The sequence below is a fragment of the Bos taurus genome, chromosome 11 (assembly GCF_002263795.3).
Source record: "Bos taurus isolate L1 Dominette 01449 registration number 42190680 breed Hereford chromosome 11, ARS-UCD2.0, whole genome shotgun sequence".
Lineage (NCBI taxonomy): Eukaryota > Metazoa > Chordata > Mammalia > Artiodactyla > Bovidae > Bos > Bos taurus.
The window spans coordinates 73,959,179-73,980,146 of NC_037338.1; the positions used below are offsets into that span (position 1 = coordinate 73,959,179).

The 20,968-nt window shown below is 53.0% G+C and overlaps 2 protein-coding genes across 13 annotated transcripts in view; one reads left to right on the top strand and one right to left on the bottom strand.

Annotated features, from left to right (window-relative positions):
* Window positions 1-12,067: 12,067 nt before the first annotated feature.
* Window positions 12,068-14,539, bottom strand: LOC112448893 (basic proline-rich protein-like). The gene is made up of 5 exons (XM_024999763.1): window positions 14,233-14,539; window positions 13,434-14,168; window positions 13,033-13,253; window positions 12,686-12,804; window positions 12,068-12,608 (listed from the first exon to the last, which is right to left on the bottom strand). Exons 1-5 carry the CDS (start codon window positions 14,537-14,539, stop codon window positions 12,068-12,070), a joined length of 1,923 nt encoding a protein of 640 aa, XP_024855531.1.
* The window catches only part of DNMT3A (DNA methyltransferase 3 alpha), a 103,377-nt gene continuing 94,747 nt past the window's right edge, over window positions 12,339-20,968 (top strand). For 9 of the 12 annotated variants that reach the window (XR_009496275.1, XM_059891034.1, XM_059891039.1 and 6 more), the window contains exon 1: window positions 12,995-13,074. The gene's annotated coding sequence lies outside the window, so the exon portion shown is untranslated. Of the gene's footprint in view, window positions 12,467-12,994; window positions 13,075-14,100; window positions 15,662-20,968 lie in introns of those variants that run through there. The other 3 variants (XM_059891032.1, NM_001206502.2, XM_059891033.1) reach the window with 3 other exon arrangements.

Consider the following 20,968-nt stretch of genomic DNA (forward strand, 5'->3'; position numbering starts at 1 on the left):
AGAAAAGGGACACAACAGCGGTTGTAAATGCTTCAATAACATCTCTTTTGGGCCCAATCTCCATTAAGTAGAGTGGACCCGGAGAAGGGGTGGTGCCCTCTCGCTGGTACCCAGTCAGTGGGTCAGGGGTGTGGAGGCTGTCCTTCTCCAGCTGGTTGCCTAGATGTCCCCAGAGGAGCCCAGGCTGCAGCGTTACACTCAGACCTCAAGGTCGGACAGCCAGTGTGTCTTCAGCTGCCCGGGCCTGACTAGGTGGCCATCCAGAGAAGGCGATGGCACCCCACTCCAGTACTCTTGCCTGGAAAATCCCATGGATGGAGGAGCCTGGTAGGCTGCAGTCCATGGGGTTACGAAGGGGACACGACTGAGCGACTTCACTTTCACTTTTCACTTTCATGCATTGGAGAAGGAAATGGCAACCCACTCCAGTACTCTTGCCTGGAGAATCCCAGGGACGGGGGAGCCTGATGGGCTGCCGTCTATGGGGTCGCACAGAGTCGGACACAACTGAAGCGACTTAGCAGCAGCAGCAGGTGGCCATCAGCCCTGCTCTCTCCCTCAGGGTCAGGACACAGAACTAAAATAATCGTCATTCACTTCATTTTCCTTGTTCCTAATTTGAAAGGAGGTCTGAGGTCACAGTAGAGTAGCCTGTGTTGGGGTGAACTAGGCCAAACAGTGCTGGCGCCCTTGAGAAATATTCTTTCCCTTTCCCATGTGGCCTAACACCCAATGCCTCTTATTTCCCCTCATTGTTCCAGTTTCCTCCTAATTCCCTTGTCCCCAGAAACATGCAAACCCCAGTGTTGGTCACAAAAACTGGCTCCCGTGACCCAGTTTCTCCCCCACCAACACCAAGCCTTTTTGCCTCTTCTTGCTCTTCTGCCTTGTTCATGGACTCCAGTATCCCCAGGGCTACAGGTCATGTTCGGCTCCCGAGAATTCATTAGTTGTAGAATAAAAGGCTTGATCTCCAGTAAAGAGATTTCAAGACATCTGGGGGCAGGTGGGTTTTCTGAATACTCTGGATGCAAGAACTTGGGATGCTATTGGGGGAGGCTACTGCAAGGGGAGAGAAGGGTAAGACTAACAAGGACAGAGCTGTGAGCTCTAAGTCCCACACTCAGCAGGTGAGGACCCTGTGTCCATTGTTTCGGCCATCCTCATGACTTGGAGAAGCCGTGGCTCCCCTGGGAAGCTCCATGTGGACGCAGAGTGGAGCTGGGAGTCCGGGTCTGGTGCCACTTGGTCACTGAGTTGCCAAGATGCCTCTCAGGGTCTCAGTGGTCTCCTCCTTAAAAGTGGCATAACAATCACCGGCTTGAGTGCCTCTGGAATTGTAATTAGGATCCAATGAGAGCTGGTTCCAAATAGGAAAAGGAGTACGTCAACGCTGTATATTGTCACCCTGTTTATTTAACTTATATGCAGAGTACATCATGAGAAACACTGGACTGGAAGAAACACAAGCTGGAATCAAGATTGCCGGGAGAAATATCAATAACCTCAGATATGCAGATGACACCACCCTTATGGCAGAAAGTGAAGAGGAACTAAAAAGCTTCTTGATGAAAGTGAAAGAGGAGAGTGAAAAAGTTGGCTTAAAGCTCAACATTCAGAAAATGAAGATCATGCATCCAGTCCCATCACTTCATGGCAAATAGATGGGGAAACAGTGGAAACAGTGTCAGACTTTATTTTTCGGGGCTCCAAAATCACTACAGATGGTGACTGCAGCCATGAAATTAAAAGACGCTTATTCCTTGGAAGGAAAGTTATGATCAACCTAGATAGCATATTCAAAAGCAGAGACATTACTTTGCCAACAAAGGTTCTTCTAGTCAAGGCTATGGTTTTTCCTGTGGTCGTGTATGGATGTGAGAGTTGGACTGTGAAGAAGGCTGAGCACCGAAGAATTGATGCTTTTGAACTGTGGTGTTGGAGAAGACTCTTGAGAGTCCCTTGGACTGCAAGGAGATCCAACCAGTCCATTCTGAAGGAGATCAGCCCTGGGATTTCTTTGGAAGGAATGACGCTAAAGCTGAAACTCCAGTACTTTGGCCACCTCATGCAAAGAGTTGACTCATTGGAAAAGACTCTGATGCTGGGAGGGATTGGGGGCAAGAGGAGAAGGGGACGACAGAGGATGAGATGGCTGGATGGCATCACTGACTCGATGGATGTGAGTCTCAGTGAACTCCGGGAGTTGGTGATGGACAGCGTGCTGCGATTCATGGGGTCGCAAAGAGTTGGACGCGACTGAGCGACTGATCTGATCTGATCTGATCTGAGAGCTTGATCTAAAAGCCCATCTGAAACATTATGTCCTATTGAGGGTATTTTCTTCATTCTTCTTTCCCCTTAGGTGACAAGAAACAGAGAACTGGGGAGGCAACTAATAAAAGTATGCTGAGCTGTTTTTTTGGAGTGCAGGGGATCTCCCAGCTCCCCGCTGGATCCTTGTGGGGAGGGGGAGGGGTGGCCATTTCTATTGTCCCTGGCCCTGATCCATGTTGGGCTAGAACAGGAATTCAAGTGGGAAAGAGAGGCAGTTTTGGGGAGTTGAAGGGCTCTGGAGTTGGGTACTGTCCTTCCTCACCGCGAAGATGCTCCACTGCCTCCATGGTGAGGGCCGCTTGGTGGGATACAGATGATGAGCCAGGCTTCTGCTTCCCTTGCTCTGCTATGGGTGGGGCAAGGGATGGGAGGAGGAAACAGACCCACGCAAAGAACCAAGCTTGGACCTTCTGTACCACACTGCAGAAAAGAGGGGTGGGACTCCTTAGTCTCCCCATGTCTCCCTGAAGTGCTGGGAACAGCTGGAATTTGGGCATCACCACCTGTCTTGCTCCATTCTGTCATCTGGCTCTCACACCCTTCTAATACTGTCCTGTTAGAGCCCTCCGGGGGAGGTTCAGGTTTGTCTTTGCTCCTCTAGTAAGCTGCCTCTCAGCTGGCTTCCTGGTACGGTGGTTTAATCGCTAAGTCATGTCCAACTCTTTGCGATCCCATGGATGATAGCCCGCCAGGCTCCTCTGTCCATGGGATTCTCCAGGCAAGAATACTGGAGTGGGTTGCCTTTCCCTTCTCCAGGGGATCTTCCTGACCCAGGGATCGAACCGGGTCTCCTGCATTGCAGGCAGACTCTTTACTGACTGTGCTACTAGGGAAGCCGGCTTCCTGGTATGTAGACCCTTATATAATCCTCTCCTCTGGAGTATGGGCTGGTCCTAATGAAGAAAGAAAGTGAAAGTCCCTCAGTCGCTCAGTCGCTCTTTGCCAACCCATGGACTATACAGTCCATGGAATTCTCCAGGCCAGAATACTGGAGTGGGTAGCCTTTCCCTTCTCCAGGGGATCTTCCCAACCCAGGGATCAAATCCAGGTCTCCCACATTGCAGACGGATTCTTTACCAACTGAGCCATGGGAAGCCATGAATAGAACAGGGCAAAAGCATCTAAGAGTCAGTTATAGAAGTCTGTGATGGGACTTGCCTGGTGGTCCAGTGATTAAGATTCCAAGCTTCCAATGTAGAAGGGACAGGTTCAATCCCTGGTTGAGGAACTAAGATCCTGCATGCTGCACAGTGTGGACAAATAAAAATAATAATCATAAAATAAACATCTGTGTCCTCCATCTTGCCTGCAGACTGTAGCACTCTCCTCTCCACTCTAAGAGCGAAGCCATGGGCCATCTTGTGAGCTGCCCTCTGGGAGGACCACAAAGCAAAGAACTAAGGGCATTCTCTAGCCAACAGCCCATGTTGAACTGAATCTGAGTCCAGCAGCGTGTGAGAAACTGAATCCCATCAGCAACCACAGGAGTAAGCTTGGAAATGGACTCTTCCCTATTAAAACTTGGAATGATTGCAGTCAGACACCGTGACTGCAGCCTGTGAGTGACCCTGAGCCCAAGGACCCCACCAAGCTACCTACAGATTCCTGACACACAGAACTGTGAAATAATATAATGTTGTTTAAGCCACTAAGATTTGGGTTAATTTGTTATGCAGCATAGATAACAAATACACTCCTTTCCCTTCAACCCTGTTGCTTCGTCAGTGCTAAGTCTCTTTGTCCTTGGCCTTCATTCACTCCTCTGGTTCACTCCACCCTACCCCATTTACTCCACCCTCACCCCGCTGCCCCTGCCTCTCCGAGGCTCCTCCCTTTTGTCGTCACTTCTCTTACCCCCTAATTGTGGTCTCCCCCAGCATCTCTGTCTGTGTACTCCCGGAGAGCCCCTTGCTCATGGCTTCAGTAATGAGTAAGCTCTGTGTCTATGGAGATATTCTTCCAGTCATTTCCCCCATTCCTCCCGCTCATCTGCGTTCAGTTCCATTTCTCTTCTGGCCCCTGAATATATGTTTTATCTAGATGTTACTATAACAACTCAAATCAGTTAATATGTCCCTCCTCGTCATGTCTGTTTTCAGTCAGCAATACATGTTCCCTTCAGAAGGTGGCTCAGCGCTCTTCCCTGGATCCCCCGCCACAGCTGAGCACGAATCTCCTCTCTTTCCGTCTGTCTCTCTTCAGTTGAGACTCACTTTCTTTACATGTGACTGCCTGTATTCCCTGGTGCGACTCGGTTACTCCCCTGGCCCCAGTTTTTTAACCTGTAGCTAAAAACTAGAAATACCCCCAGATGTTTTTCAACAGGTGATACATCTCCATGCCATGGACTACTACTCAGCAATAAAAATGAAAGCATTATTGATACATTTAACAACTGGGATGGATCTCCACAGAATTATGTTGAATGAAAAAAAGCCAACCCCCAAAGGTTATATACTGTACAACTCCAATTTATTTAACACTATTTACAGGTGAAAACTATGGAAATGGAGAACAGATGAGTAGCTGCCCAGGTGAGTAATTGGGGCAGAGGGGGAGGCAGGGAAGAAGTGAGCATGATTGTAAGAGAGCAACGTGCGGGGGCGGGGGGGAGAAGCAACGTGGGGAATCATGGGCTGATGGAAATGTTCTGTACCTTGACCACGTCAGTGTCAATAACCTGCTTGTGATATTACACTTAAGTTTTGAGAGATGTTATCATTGGGAAAAACTGATAGAGGGTATAGGGGATTTCTCTGTAGTAGTTCTTGTAATTGCATGTGAATCCAAATTGGCATCAAAAGAAAAAGTTTAATTAAGAAAAAACACCGCCTTGAGTTACATGGAACTCAACTTATAACCTAGAAAGTACATTACCTAGAAAGTACATTCATTCCTAGAAGGTATGAATGAAAAAAAAAAAAAACAACACTGCTTTAAAAAAATAATTTGATCATCTATAATTCTTTATTTTTATTTTTAAATTAAAAAATTAAAAAAATTTTTTGGCCACACCCCATGGCATATGGGATCTTAGTTCCCCATCAGGGATCAAACCCATGCCCCCTGCATTGGAGGTGCAGAGTCTTAACCACTGGGCCACCTAGAAAGTCCCCATAATTCCTTTTTCCTTTTTTAAAATTGAAGTATAGTTGATGTGAGATATTATAAAAGTTACAGGTGTACGATATAATGATTCACAATTTTTAAAGGTTATACTCCATTTGTAGTTATTATAAAATGTTGGCTATGTTCCCTGTGTTGTACAATATATCCTTGCAACTTAAAAAAAAAAAATCACTGCTTTTAACCCGCTAAAATGTTTGTGTTTGAAAAGTAGTAACAGAACCCCAAGTTTCTAATCTTTCGCCTTGCCCTTGAGTCAAGAAAACTAGATGGACTGTGGCACTGCCCACCGTGCTCCCCTGAGACCGTAAGATCAGGTCCAGTATATCTGCTCTTCTCACTGATCTGCCGCTCCTGCCCTCTTCTTCTGGAGGAGCAGTGAAAAGCAGGAAGAACTTAGGGGAGCTCTTTTAGGCAGGGGAACTGAGTCTGAGGTTGGGGCAGAAAGAGAGGGATTAGGGCAAGTCACCACAGGCAGGTCAGATTCTCACCCTTACAGTGCCTTCTTTCCTCTAAGCTCAGGATGCCCTTGTTGACTGAAACCCCACCATCCTTCAGACCCCGCTCAGATCCCATTTGCTCAGGGACTCCTGCACTCCAGCCCCCATCCCTTCTTGTCTGAGCTTCACAATTTAACTCCTGATTAACTGATGAAAGTTAGTCTGGATTGTGTTGTGTGTAAACTCCTCACAGGCAGAGACCATCTGTCTCACCAGGCTCTTCTGCACAATCAGTTCAGGCACTCAGTCGTGTCCGACTCTTTGTGACCCCCATGGACTGCAGCATGCCAGGCTTCCCTGTCCATCACCAACTCCCGAGGCTTACTCAAACTCATGTCCATTGAGTCAGTGATGCCATCAACCATCTCTTCCTCTGTTGTCCCCTTCTCCTCCTGCCTTCAATCTTTCCCAGCATCAGAGTCTTTGCCAATGAGTCAGTTCTCTGATTCTGTACAATGCCAGGCACCAAATACACAGTATAGAAATATTAGTAAGTATTGGCTTGTAACTCAGTCAAAGGGATCACCTCCTCAATTCATGAGGTCATTTTGATAGAAAAGTGGCCAAAAGATAAATTGACGGTTCTCAGTTTATAAATGCAAACACCCTTCAACACATGAAACAAGTTCAACCTCCTCGTGGTCAAAGAAACGTACAGCAAGAGATCACTGCTCACCCAACCAGTGGGCGGAAGTCCAAGAGTCTGATGACATACTCAGTTGGCAATATTCTCTTTCAGATGTATTCCTGGTGAGAAGGGAAAAGGGTACAATTCCTGGGGGTAGTTTTTTTAAACTTTTTATTTTAAAACTATCTCACAGGAACTACAGAAAACTACAGAAAAAATGCAAATGTCGCAAAATTATTTTTTTCTAAACTATTTGTGACAAAGTGTCAACATGGTGCCCAGTCACCCCCCCAAAAAACACCTTACTATAGGATATATTTCTTTTTATCCTATACTAGAAATATATTCTTGTAAATAAGGATGCTGTCTTCCATAACTGCAGTACAAACATCAAAATCAGGAAAGTAACACTGATCCATTACTATCGTCCATTACTATCCTCAGACCCAAGTTACAATTTTCTAATTTTTCCAATAATGCCCTTTGTACCAGAAATATCTAATCCAGAATCACACATTTACTTGTCTCTTTAGTTTCTTTCCTTCTATCTGGAATATTTCCTCAATCTTTCCCTGACTTTCATGGCCTTGACACTCTTGAAAAACACAAGTCAGATATTTTGTAGGATATCCCTTTGCAATGGTGTGATGTTTGTGTCCTTTCAAAGGTCATATATCGAAACCTACCCTGCAAGGTGATGGTATTAGGAGGTGGAGCCTTTGGGAGAAGATTAAGTCATTAGGGCAGAGCTCTTATGACTGGGATTAGTGCTCTTGTAAGAGAGACCCTAAAGAGCTAGCTTGTAGCTACCACCATGGACACAGAGAAAAGATGGCTGTCTATGCAGAAGGAAGCATCACCAGTCATCAAATCTACTGGCATCTTCAACTTGAACTTTCCAGCCCCTACTGTGAGACATAACTTTTCATTGTTTATAAACCACCCAGTCTATAGAACTTTGTTACAGCAGCCCAAATGGACTAGGAGAGGGTTTGTCTGATGTCTCCTTGAGATTAGATTCAGGCGATGCGTCTTTGGCTGGAGTATGTATGACAGAAATGATGCTGTGTCGTTCTCACTGCATCCTGTTAGGTGGTGTATCATTTCAATTTGGTCCACTACTGATGAAGTTAACTTTGATCACTTGATTAAAGGGCTTTTTCATTGTAAAGTTATTCTTTTCCTCTTTGTAATTAGTAAGTGTCTTGCTGGGAAGTACTTTGAGGCTGTGTAAATATCCCATTCCCCACTAAACTTGCAATTTGTTTATTTCTAGCACTGTGGACTCATGGATTCCTATTTTATGCAGTGGATTTATAATCTGTTGGTATCATTATTTTGGTGCTCAAACTTTCCCATATTTTCCCAGTAGAAGCCCTTTCTGTACCTCATCCTTCTTTGAATACTTCTTTAACTTTAAAGTATAGCATGTTCTGGGCTCATCTTGTTCCTTGCTTGACCCAGCTCTGGAAGCTGCCATTTCTCCAAAGAAAGTCCAGTTCTGTCTGGTAAAGAATGGTATTTAGAAACCAAGATCTGGGCATGAAGTATTCTCATCCCTGTTGAGGTTTCATTGCTTGTACGTGCTCTCAGCGGACAGAAGAGGGGAATGTGTGTATGTATATACACAAGATGTAAATATACACACATACATTTTACATCTATATTTATCTCTGGTTCTATCAATATACAGAAGTGAGGCTCAGAGTGAAGTGAGAGGCAGAGGCTAAGGTGTTTTCTGGAGGAAAAGGCTGAATCAGCATCTAGAAATAGGGGAGGGAAGTTGATGACAGTTGCTGTGGGAAATCCAATAAGAAGGTAAAAAGAACTGAATAAAAGCACTGTGTACTGGCACATGTAAAACCATACAGAACGAATTTGTGTCTTTATGATTTTCTTGGTGAATTAGGATAATGACCTCATTTATGGGTTACAAAGCATTTTTTCCCTCTTTGTCATAATGCTCACAACCTCTGTGGTGGCCATGCACTGGAGTCACTCATCAGCTTTGGGATTTTAGGGGGCGAGTTACTAGTCAGTCCATGGAGTTCCTAGGAAATGAGCTGACTGGCAGCCAGTTGAGGTTTAAAGGAAGTGATTCTGCAATCGTCAGACCTAGGGATTGCCCAGGCTCTGAAGGAATCCCTAGGAAGCCAGGACCATGCCAACAGAGTTGGCCTTCCGCAAAGGGGACTTCTTCCCTGCAGGCCCTCAGGTTGAGCCTTTGAAGACAATGAGCCTCCAGACCAGGACTACGCTCCCTTAGGGAGAAGTGAGTCCGGGCTGCCCCGCTGGCAGGGTGGACCCCTGTGTGCTTTTTCCCTTCCCCTCTCTTCCAAAGTCAGTCTTCATTGAGAATAATCTATTTTATCTCCACCATCATAGGCTTGGTGTTTTGAGGGTGGTTAAATTTATAACGTAGCCACTGTTACAGATAACGAGAAGCCACGTGTAGACCATTGAGAGGAATGCACCTTACCTGGATCCTCTTTATCCTCCTTTGGGAAGGAGAGTAAGTGGATTTTTAGTTGTAGATGGTGAGGTTCTTTATTTTAGTAGGAGCATTTAAAACTATCTTTTTATTGAGGTGAAATTCATATACTATTAAATTAACCTTTGGAAAATGTACAGTTCAGGGCATTTAGTACATTCACAACATTCACAACATTCACAACATCACCGCCTCTATTAACGTTTTTTAAAAAATATTTATTTGGCTGTGCTGTGTCTTAGTTGTGGTACGTGAGATCTTTAACCTTCACTGGGGCATGCGGAATCTTTGGTTGTGCCATTTGAACTCTTAGTGGCTACCTGTGGGATCTAGTTCCCTGACCAGGGATTGAACACAAGCTCCCTGCATTGGGAGCACGGAATCTTAGCCATTGCCCACCAGGGAAGTCCTGGCAAGAGCATTTTTGATGCTTGCATGGGGAAAAGTCGGTGTACATGGGTGCTGGGCGGCCACTGCTTGAAGTGCAGTGTGTCTGCCCAGCACCCTTGCTTTGGAGAACAGCTCTGCCCCTTCTCCACCGGGTGCTGCTGGGTCTGTCAGTCTCCAACCTCCTGCACCCACTTAAGGGGGTGGATATGTGATCCACCCCACCCCCAGGTGGTAGGACATGTTCAGAGTGGGCTTTGACCAAAGTCAGAACAACTGAAGTAACCCTCGGGACATCTCTGCTAGGGATGGCGCTGAGAGCGAGGGTGCCACTGAAATACAAAGCAGGACAATTGTGTCTCATATTCGAGGCTCAGGGGTTTGGAGGGTGTTATTTTTTATTAATTTATTTTTTATTGGGAGAGTGTTATTAAAGATATGGAGGAACTTCCCTGGTGGTCCAGTAGTTAAGACTCTGCACTTCCAGTGCAGGGAGCACAGGTTTGATCCCTGGTCAGGGAAGATTCTGTGTGTTGTGGCCAAAAATACATACATAAGTAAATAAATAAAATAAAAGACATGGAACCTCCTGCCCTGGAAGCAGGTGACTGATACTGCCCCTCACCCCAGAGGATCTAGGGTTGACCCAGATACTGGCTGGGCCACAGTGGAGCACACACAAGTGATGGGGCCGTAGGAGCCTGAAGGCTAAATCAATCAGAGCTGGACCCCATGTGATGTATGGTGAGGAGGGCCCAGTAGGGTTAGCCAGCATTGATGCGTCTCTTCTTGGCACAGCCTGGACGGCCTTCCTCATGCCAAAGACATCAGGACCAGGCGCCGGAACCAGCCCTGCAGCCACACGTTTGCTTCTTACTAGACATAAGCAAACCCCCTAACATGGTCACCTTGGGCCTTTTGACACCAGCAACACAGACATCCAAGGTCACACTTATCATGGGCTCCCAATGATTTCATCACAGATAATTCTACTGAATAGAAAGCTGCTTCTTTTCTTTTTTGGCTGAGCCACATGGCTTGCAGGGTCTTAGTACCCCGATCAGAGACTGAACTCGGCAGTGAAAGTGCCGAGTCCTAACCATGGAACCGCCAACGAATTCCCTATTGAAGAGAGACACAACTGCCCACTTGACCCAGAGAGTTTCAGTTTATTAAGAATAACTGTAAGGTTTTAAGGTAACTATCATGATTTCAGAGTCAGATGGACCATGCTTTGAACCCTGGCTCTGCTGCTTCCCAACTGTGTAGCTTTGACTGAGCCTCAGTTTCTTCATCTGTAGAGTGAGGATGACACAAATCACCAAAGAGTGTTGCTTAAGAACTACGAGAAAAGTGCCAACCTGGTGCCTGGCACACAGGAGACACTCAGTAAACTGTCACTGCTATTTGGGGTATCATTATATAAGCCCTAGGGTTTCCCTGGTGGCTCAGATGGTAAAGAATTCGCCTGCAGTGCAGGAGACCCAGGTTCGTTCCCTGGGTCAGGGAGATCCCCTGGAAAAGGGAATGATTACGTACTTGTTTTCTTGCCTGGAGAATTCCACGGACAGAGGAGCCTGGTGGGCTACAGTCCATGGGTTGCAAAGAGTCGGACACGAGTCAACAACTAACACTTTCACACTTTAAGGAACTAGAAGGTATGGCAACTATCTTTCTAAACATGGTCTTCCCTTTAGCCAAGCTTTAGCATGTCTATGGATGTCCACCTTGATGCTGAAAGCAAAGTGGCAAGGAGTCTACAATGTGCATATTCATTCAGCCAAAGCTTGTGCCAAGCTTTGTCACCAAGAGGTGACAGAGGTGGTCTCTGTCTTCAGAGACCACTTAAGATGGAAGGAACATCTTAAGTCTCTGGAACTGTCCAGGTAGAGCCCACAGATAGCAGGACCTCTCACCAGTGGCATGGGGTGACCCCTTGAATGAGGGTGACACTGAAAACTGTGTAGGGAGCGGTCTCTGACCTTGAGGCGAGGGGAGTTGGCAGACTGAAGGACTTGGATGCATTAGAGGACTTCTGGAAGGGAATCTCTTGGATGAAAGGTCAGCTCTATGTCCCAATGAGTTAGGTAACTGTTGCTGTGACCCTTGAAGGGCTGAAGCTAGTTGGGGCAGAGGGAAAAGAAGGACTGGTTTCAGCAGGGAGGGTGATGGATGCCTGGACAAGGGGGCACACTACGTCCTGGGCCAGGGAGCTCAGAGCGTTGTAATAAAGATGAAGCGCTGGGTGGAATGGGAGTACACTGTGGGAGATGACTGGTGTGGGTACAGGCAGAAGAGGCGAGGCGAGTGAGGGGGCCAAGCCTAGTGGTGGCAGTTGGGAGAGTAAGGGTTGGGAGAGTGGGAGTTGTGGTGCTGATGTAAGTAGACAGAGATGCCCCAAGTCAGAAACCTGGAGCCCTGGGAACTCTATGGGAAATGAGACCAACCCTCCTGGCAACGGGGTGAGTAAGCACGAGGGTGGAGTGTAGGTGTGTGCACGGAATCTTAGAGCTGGAAGGGATCTTCAATGTCATTTAGTTCCACCTCCCAGCCAAGGAATCTCTCAGTCTTCCACTGACCAACTGAGGGCACTCAACTCTACTTGGACACCTCAAGGTACGGGGAGCTCACTTCCTTCAAGGGAGGCTCAACCAATAGAGGTGCTCGAGCCTCCAAGACGGCCTGGATAGGCCCGGCGCCCCGACCTTGGCCCTGTTGAATGGACTGGCCTCCACTCGGCGGCGGCACCTGGCGGGGGTGGCGGGTGGCGTGGGGGTTGCGACGCGGATGGGCCGGCGCTGCTGTCCCCAGCCCCAGTGCTGAGGCAGGCAGAGTGCAGTGGGCTCTGGTGGAGGTCGGGAGAACTGCAGGGCGAAGGCCGCCGGGGGCTCCGTGGGCTGCCGGGGGGAGGCACTTGACACCGGCCGCGGGAGAGGAGGGGCCGCTGTCCCTGCGGCCAGTGCTGGATGCGGGGACCCAGCGCAGAGGCAGCGCCAGGTAGCGGGGCGCCCCGCGCAGAGTCGGGGTGGTGGTGGTGAGGGCTACCGCAGGCCCCCGGCGGAGTGGCCGGGAGAGCGGCCGAGGCGGGGTGCCCGGGCCCTGCGCAGGGTCGGGGCGCTGCGGGGTCCGGCTCTCCGAACTGCAGCGTGCGGGGACCCCCAGCGGGGACGTAGGGGCCGGGAAGTCGGGCCGAGGGCGCTAGGACCGGCCGCGCGCCCAGGCCGCTCCCGCCGCGGCGCCCCGGGGCCCCCAAGTCGGCGCTTCCTCGCGGGCCGGCTCCGCAGCGCCGGGGCCCGGGCCAGCGCGGCCGCGGGGGGCGAGCAGCGGGCGGAGGCCTGGGCCCGCGGGCGGCCGGAGGGAGGGAAGGAGGAAGGCGGAGAGAAGGGGTGGGAGGGGGGGACCCGGCGGAGGAGGCGGAGAGAGGGAGCGCGACAGCGAGCGGAGGGAGGGAGCGAGCGAGCGAGGCAGGCAGGCGGGCCGGGAGGGAGGGAGGGAGGGCGCGCGGGCGGCGGCGGCGGCGGCGGCGAGAGCAGAGGACGAGCCGGGACGCGGCGCCGCGGCACTAGGGCGCGCAGCCGGGCCGGCCCGACCCCACCGGCCACACGGTAATGAGCGCCGCTGCTGGCGGCCCGGGAGGCCGGCCCGGAGGCGGGCGGGGAGGAGGGTAGCCGGGCGGGGGGCACGGTGGCGGGCAGTGCCCGGCTCGGGGCACGCTCCCGGACCCCCGCAACTCGGCGCCGGGCGCTCGCGGGGCTAGGGCTGCGGGCGGCGACGGCGGGCCGGGCTGGCCAGGGCGGCGCGGGGGATTGGAGGGTTTGTTTATGTCCCCGCGGGCGCGCCAGGCGCCCCCTCCCGTCCCGCCCGCTCCCGGCGCGGAGCCCCCTCCGCGCCCCCGCCCGGCTCCGGGCTCAAGTTCAAGTCTATACAATGCCGCCGGGGGCCCCCCTCCGCCGCCGGCCTCAGCCTCGGTGCCCGGCTAGGCGCTGCCGCAGGGGCCCCGGCCTGGCCGCCCCCGCCTTCCGGGCCGTGCCTGCCCCCGCCCCGGGGCCCAGCCTGGGGCCTGCGGCCGGGGCGCTGGAGGGCGCGGACCCCGACCCGGAATAATCGGCTCCCGCCGCGGCCCGCAGGGAGCGGGGGAGGGGGGCGGGGGCCGGGCCCCGCGCAGGCTCCGCGGCGGCGGCAGAAAATGGCAGCCTGGCACGACCCGGCCCCCCGCCCCTCCCCCCCGGCTCCCGGCCCTCCTCGGCCCGGCGGGGCGGGGGGACCCGGGAGGCCCCCGGGGGGCGGGCCGAGGGGTGATCGGGGGGCCGGGCCGGGGAGCGCTGCGCAGCGATCTTCCTCCGGCCACCTGTGGCTGGGGGTGCGGGGTGCCAGCGGATCTGGGAGGGGCGGCGGGGTGGGGAGAGTGCCAGTTGGGGGGCACACCTCTCCGCTGAGAGTCGAGCGGCGCGCGCGCGGGGCGGGGGGGCGGACGTCGTGCCTGGCTCCTCCCTGCCCCCGCCGCGGGCCGTGGGAGCCGGGGCGGCGGCGGCGGTGGCGGTGGCGGTGGCGGTGGCGGTGGCGGCGCCGCAGTGTGGGGGCGGGGCGGGGGCGGGCGAAGATCCCGGACCCGGGCCGCGGGGACCGGAAAACGCAGGGGGGTGGTAGCCTCGGGGCCGGGGCCCGGGGCGTTGCGGGCGGGGGCGCCCAGGGTCGCCCCCTGCAGCAGCACCCACCCGCCTGCACACACTCACACGCACGCGGACACACTCACGCACACGCACCCCCGCTGGGCCGGTGCAGACGTGTCCTTGAAAGCTTCGCATCTGCACGGTGAAGGACGAGGCCTCGCCGAAGCTGCGGCTCGGGGTCTTCGGCCCCTACGTCCCAGTGCCCCGGGAGACCCCAAGCTTCGGAGCCGCAGGCGGCTTCGGGCCGTGTCCCGCCCTCACCCCAGCTCCCCTCCCCCAGGCCGCCCTGCCCTCCCTCCCCCTCGGCTCCGAAGGGGCTGGCCGGAGTCCAGGGCCCGCCCCCGGCCTCCCCCAGCCCCCCATCGCTGGGGCCCGCGGCCCTCGGGCTGCCAAACTGCATTTCGCTTTCCTGGAGCCTCCCTTCTTGGGGCACCCACTCCCTTCCCTCTCCCCCCACCCCCCAGCCCCTGTTATTTCCCCCTTTTCTCTCCATCCCTTCCGTCCTTCCTTCTCTATACTGCAAAGCCAGTTGAGTAGGTGTTGGCGCCTTGGGTGGGGAGTGAGGGGCTCGCTGGTTCTCAGGGGCTCTCTTCCCCCTCGGGCTCGCGAAGGGGAGCCCCCTGTGGCTGCACCTTGACCCAAGATGGCGTCCTGCACCCAGCTGGGCAGCTCTGGCCTGCGTCAGGCAGGGAGGAAGGGCCCGGAGCCCCGAAGCTACACAACTCGCCCCCTCCCAAACCAGCAGGGACAGGACGCTGCCGGAGAGGAGCCCGCCGCCCTGTGACCCAGCTTGCCCCTCGCTGCCGTGCCCAGAGACTGCCATCAGCATCCCTGGGGGACTGTTCCGTCTTCATGTTTCAGCCCGGGCTGCCAGCGGCTGAACCAGGCCTCCTGGGCTGGCGGGCTGTGAAGGGATCCTGGGATCAGGTGCTGCTACGCTGTGCCTGCTCCCTCCCGGCAGATGTGACAGCTGCAGCCGAGGGAGCTTTTCTCCTTGGGCGATGCTTGGAGTGCTAGGACTGGCCTGTGGGATTTGAGGAGCCCAGCTGTCAGGCGGACCCTCCTTGGGCCATCCCCTGTGCTGGCAGGGCCCGGTCTCCTGGTTGGTTTCCTGAGCTGCCTGGGTTAGGAGGTTTGGGTTGTTAGGAGTTCTTGTTAGGTTTCTGGGACAAGGTGGTCCCCTTCTGCCTCCAGGTCCCAGTGAGGCCCTGGTTGGGCTGTTTGACAGGCAACTCTGTGAAAAGTGTGAGTCTTGTGTGCATGTGTGTGCATGTGTGCACATGTGCCGCACGCAGGCAGGGGCCCAGGCAAACCTGTGCAGCGGGTCTGGCACCTGCCCGCCTCCCTTCCCCGGGCCCCACTCCTCTGGGCCCTGGCTTCCTTTCCAGCCTCTTGTCCAGGTCCTTGGGCCTGTCTTCAGCTCCTCATCAAATGCACAGTTCCTGGCCCGGATGGACCGAGGCTCTCCTTGTCCTCCTTCCCAGGCTCATGGACCCGCAATAGGAAACCAGCCTTCAAAAAGGTGAATTCCTTCTCGAATTCAAGGAGTGTCAGTTTCACTGTGCAAGGGCTCCTCCCCTCCTCCCCCCACCCCCTAAGCACTGGAGAAGCAGAGGACAACCACAGCCATGTGTCAGGGTGTCTGTGGACAAGATTCTTCTGTAGGGTGGGGGTTGGACTGCAGCTTGAAGGCCCATTCCAGCTTTTAAATTCTATGGCTCTGATTCCAGTGGTGTAGTTTCAGACCCAGGAAGAGGGGTGGGATGGTCTTATTTCTACCACACAGGGATAATCAGGAAGGACTTCTCAGGAGAGGAGATCTGAGTGAGAGTGGGGCCTCCTGAAGGGTGGGCCTTTGAAGGGAGCTGGTGATGTGAAGGGTGGGCCTTCAGGAAACAGGTCGGTCACATCTGACTCCACAAAGGATGTAAAAGTTTAGCCTCTGGTTAAGCCTTCACATGTGTGTGTCCTTTTGTAGGTTTACTTGGGCATTTATGTGTGTGTGCACAATTTCTGAGATTTCCTCCGAGTCCAGTTTGCAGTGAGCGTCTGAGTTCGTTGTAGATCTTCTTCAGGCTGAAACTCCAAACCTTCTCATCCTTTCTTGGTTTCTCTGGGGACCAGCCCCCATCCCAGAGCCCACCCAGAGTCACCTCATTAGAACAAGAGATGCTCCTAGTTTCATGCCAGTGGTCCTCTGAAAAAGCCTGCAAGGAAGACAGGAGAAGCTATAAAATCCTGGCCCGGGATGACCTGGCTGGGAAGAAGCAGGGCCAGAGCTGCCCTCTGGGGAGCTTAGACTGCCTCCTGCTCCAGGTCTCCTGGTCTCCTACACTCCGTGTCAGTGTCGCCTCTTGGTTCATAGTCTCCACGGGACAGGACTCTTGCCCTGGCCACCTCTGGGTCCCCTTGGTCATTTTGTGGGGCTTCCAAGGTGTCTCCTGGATAGTGAGGAAACTTGCTGCACATCTGTGTTTACATCCTCGGCCTCTCCCTAGCTGCACGGTTGGTGGCCGGGCTGTCTTCATCTTGCTTCTGCTCCGCCTTCCCCAAACAGTCACTGCCTACTTAGGCTCCTTAGGCTCAAGCCCCCCTGAAAAACAGATTCTTTTTCAGCATGAGCCAGGACTCCATCAAGGCTCCTGTTTTTTTGGGAGCCAGATAGAAAGGGGACTCTGAGAGCAGTGTTGCCAGCTCTCTAATGGGTGAGTTAAAAATAGACCACCCTCTCCCCATCCTCTGCCTGAAATGTTACCATTAGAATCCAAGCCCTAGAATTTAGGGTTGAAAGACAACTTGAAGCTCTGGGAGCACTTGGGCTGGGTTGGGGGCTATTTGGGTGTGGAGCCAGGCCCGGCCTCTTCCAGGGTTGGCAGCACTATCCAGAGCCTGAGGCCAGAAGGGCCAACTGCCTGCCCATCACATGCTCCCCTCCCTCAGCACTTCCTGCCACCTTCTGCTCTCTTGATCCTGGGGTCCCTGTCTTGGTGCCTGGGTCCCCTTGCCCGGTCCCATGCCCCACTGATAGTTAAGTGTCTCTGGCCTTCCGCTTGGAAAGAGGCAACAGTCAGGACCGAGGAATGGCCTGTAGAAATTTTTTCCATTTCCCTTTTGGTGTTTTGTGGAGAGTAGTGTGCTTGGGGGACGGGGAAGCCTGGTGGGCTACCGTCTATGGGGTTGCACAGAGTTGGACACGACTGAAGCGACTTAGCAGCAGCAGCAGTAGCAGCAGTGTGCTTGGAAGCCGGGCATCTCTGTGGGCCTGTGTGCTTTGCTGCTGCTGAGCAGGGCTTTAATAGTAAACCAAAGCTGCCAGATTCCTTTCCACTCAAATCTTAAAGGCTCATTTTCAGGCATTTCTCTCTTTGATTCTTTTCCCTTAAAAAACAAACAAACAAACAAACAACCTACTAGATCTGAGATCCATGCAGTGTCAGAGATTTGCATGTGTGTCCCTTGGCTAAGTGTGTGGGCAAGACAGGGTGTGGTGCACGTGTGTCTCTGCATATTTCTGTGTACGCGGTGTGCAGCTGCGTGGGGACAGAGACTTGCTTTGACATGAGCCTGTCTGAGGCAGCCCAAGTGAGGGCCCTGGAGTCGGAGGGAGCTGCATTCAGCTTCCAGCTGTGGGATCTGGGACAAGCGCAATTTCTTCGACCCTCCGTTTCCTCACCTGTGACGTGGAAATGAGACCAGGCTCTATGCACATGTTGTTGGAAGGATAAAACGAGTTAATGCCCATCGCCCTTGGCAGAGTGCAGGCGCTCAGCATGAGTATCGTCATCATCAGGTAGTTCGAGTGGCTTGGTGCTGCAGGAAGTGCTCTGGAAGTTTTGACTGCTTTCCCCCCTCTGTGTGCAAAATCTTGGACAGATGAGGAAAGTGCTGATTCTGATTGAAATGTCTTCAGAGGAGGGAGGCTCCGCAGCGCCATTTGGCAATCCTTCCAGAGTTTAGCAGATCACAGTCAACAGGTTGTCTTTGTGTCCACCTACAATCCCTCACGCCAGTTTCAGCTCTTTATTCGGATTCTATACCAAGTGCAGCCTGTTTACTTCCGTATACCAGAGACTCGCTGAGCATATCCTGTGGACCAGACCCTGTGCTGAGCTTTGAGAGGGTACATGGTGAGTTTAGGGTGTGCCCAGGTAATTAATGGCCACAGATCAAGGTCGAGGGAGAGGGAGACACAAAATGCTCGAAGGACAGTGAGGTGACAACCAACTGGAGAGATCAGGGAAGACTTCTTAGAGAAGGTGGCACCTGTGGTGAGCCTGAGAGCACAGAGATGGGGCTTCCTGACCAAGGAGAGGAAGCCAGGCTGCATGGGATAAGGTGGCTGGAGTGTGGCGGAGACTCTGGGGCAGTGAGTGGGGCCTCCGTGTGCTGGAAGCCAGCCTGAGGCCCCATGCAGTTTTGAGAGGAGTGGGCCTCTGTGCCCTGTAGCTCCGGTGTGCCCCTTGGGGACTCACTTTGAATTTCCCTGCTTGTGGTGGCTCTTGGGGGTGGTAGGGGAGAAGAGAGGGAGGGAGAAGAAAGGGAGGGAGGGGAAGGGGCCAGCTGGGCTCATTTGGTGTAGGATCTTGATGATTCCTTTATGTTCTGTAGACTGAAGCTTAAGAGCTCAGACTCAGGGAAACAGAGCAGGGTTTAAATTACAGCAACCCCGGGGTGTCGCGGCAATTAAGGGGAACACCAGCGGGGCTGTGTCTCTGTCAGTGGTGGGAGCGTGATGAGAATGGGCGGCAGGAGGGTCCCTGACCTGGCCTTCCAGAGGCATCCCCTGCCCCAGGCTGAGGCATTGCAGCACCCACATCATTCTTGTCAGGGGCCGAGAGCACAGGGAAGGGGAAGGGGGTGCCGCAGACCCTGACTGCCCTGCCATCTCGCCTCCCTCCTCCACATGCAGCAGAACTGAGCCCCCACCTGGAGGAGAGATGCCCCCAGGTGTGACTGGCAGCCCCAGCAAGGACAGCCAGGGCCCACCAGGCCACATCTCCCTTGCTGATCACATCGCAGCCCTGCTTGTCTGGAGGACAGAGACAGGGGGAGGAGGTGTGGGCGCCCGGGGCTTTCCTAGCCAAATCCCAGCAGGGAATGCAAATTTTTTTTTTCAAATGCAGCTCCGCATTGCCCATTCCCATCCTGCTCTGGTCCCCCCTGATCTCCAGGATTTCCCAGCCTTATTTACATCTATAAGCAGGTTCCTATTTTCTCTTTCCTGAGGTCATGGCCCTGCTCACTGTCATCCTTATTGATCTTCCCTCTCTGTTTCTGTTTCAAATGTCAAGGTCATCTTTAATTCTGAGCCAGTTGTTGGATGCTCCTTCTGGGTGCACAGAGGGCATGGAGGACCATCTCTAACAGCTCGTAATGGGACGGCTGGAACTTGGGTGTCCTGGCCACTAATCAGGTGCTCTTCCTGCTGTGCTGCTAGGTAGATGGCTCCTGGGGTCAGTGCAGAAGGTGTTCTAGACCTAATAGATCAGCTTGATCCTGGTGTGCCTGGTGCTTCTTACTTCAGAAGGTTAAAAGATGCTCAGAAGGGTGTTACGGGGTCAGATCTGTGGTTGACTGAGCTGTGAGTTGGATGTGGGCTCTGTCATGGTGAATGCCCAGGAACACCTGAGCTGGGAGGCTGGGAGCTTGCCTTCCCTCAGAGTTTCCCCAGAGGACCCAGGGAGGGGCAGGCAAGGGTGCTTGGACCCATGCCAGGCAACTGAGATCCTCCAGCAAAGCAGAACCTGTTGGCAAAGGGCTTCTTGAAAGCATGGTCCTGTGTGATTTATTTTGTAGACTCTGAAAGGGTACCTAAGTTAATGGATAAAAGGGAATCTAGTCAGATTCTCCCAAAGCCTTTGAAATGGGATACTCAGTGTGTCTATTGTGACATGTTGGATCTCCATGATACGGTGTAAGGTCACCCCCGCAAGCAGTGTGCAGAGTCTGATCTCATTTTTGTCAAGTTCCTTTAAAACGTATACCACTATGCACATGTATAGGCTAGCGCATGCTTAGAAAAAAGTCATTCTAGAAGGATCACCCAGCAAGCGTGTCAGCATTTTGGTTATACACTTTATACACTTTTGTAACCTTTGTGACAACGTAAAGGCACATGCATTCCTTTCTTAATGACCACAGCAAAAATAAAACCACACTTCTGAAGCTTCTGGATAAGAAGTTGAAAAAAATTTGAGTCACCCTTAGGCCTGAAGGGTGGGCCCTTTTATAATGGATGTGAAACTGGCTTGGAGAGTGACAGCAAAGGGTGGAGCTACTCAGGTACTTGTATTTTCTGGAAAGGTTGCAGGGAGATTTATTGCAGACCCTGAGGTCTCCAAGCGAAGGCCTGGACTGGCTGGGGTTGGGTGAGAGCAGGAAAACAGGTAGCTGGCAGCACCCCAGTTCACGTTGGGGCTGCAGACCAAGTTCACATTAGAGGGTAGGGATGGGAAGCTCTCAGATCTGACCAGGATGACAAGTTAATCATCGAGGATCTTCAGTCTGGTTGCTCTTGTGACCCAAATGGTCCCGGTGTGGACCTCAGGTGACCCAGCCCTGGCGTAGCCTGGGGAGCCACATGCAGGGAGGACAAGATGGCGCTTCAGGAGGCCCTGCCAGGGGCAGAGGGGAGGCCTGGGAAACTCATCTGGCATGTGGGCTCAAGCTGTGTCCGACTCTGATCTGGAGGCCCAGGAGCAGGTGGCAGTGACCCAGGTGACAGGGTGGAGAGGTGAGGAGGGGCGGATACAAATTCCTCTGCTGGTTGCTTGGCAACAGCGCCCACCTCCCCCTTCCACAATCGGATCGCCTAGCCCCGGGCCATGGG

What these genes read in the sequence shown, in the direction of transcription:
- LOC112448893 (XM_024999763.1), bottom strand. Translation starts at nt 14,539, where the DNA reads ATGCAGTTTGGCAGCCCGAGGGCCGCGGGCCCCAGCGATGGGGGGCTG. An exon ending in TCTGCACCGGCCCAGCGGGG is followed by an intron (nt 14,169 to 14,232) that starts GTGCGTGTGCGT and finishes GTGCTGCTGCAG; the next exon opens with GGGGCGACCCTGGGCGCCCC. An exon ending in CCGCGGCGGGAGCGGCCTGG is followed by an intron (nt 12,609 to 12,685) that starts GCGCGCGGCCGG and finishes CGCACGCTGCAG; the next exon opens with TTCGGAGAGCCGGACCCCGC.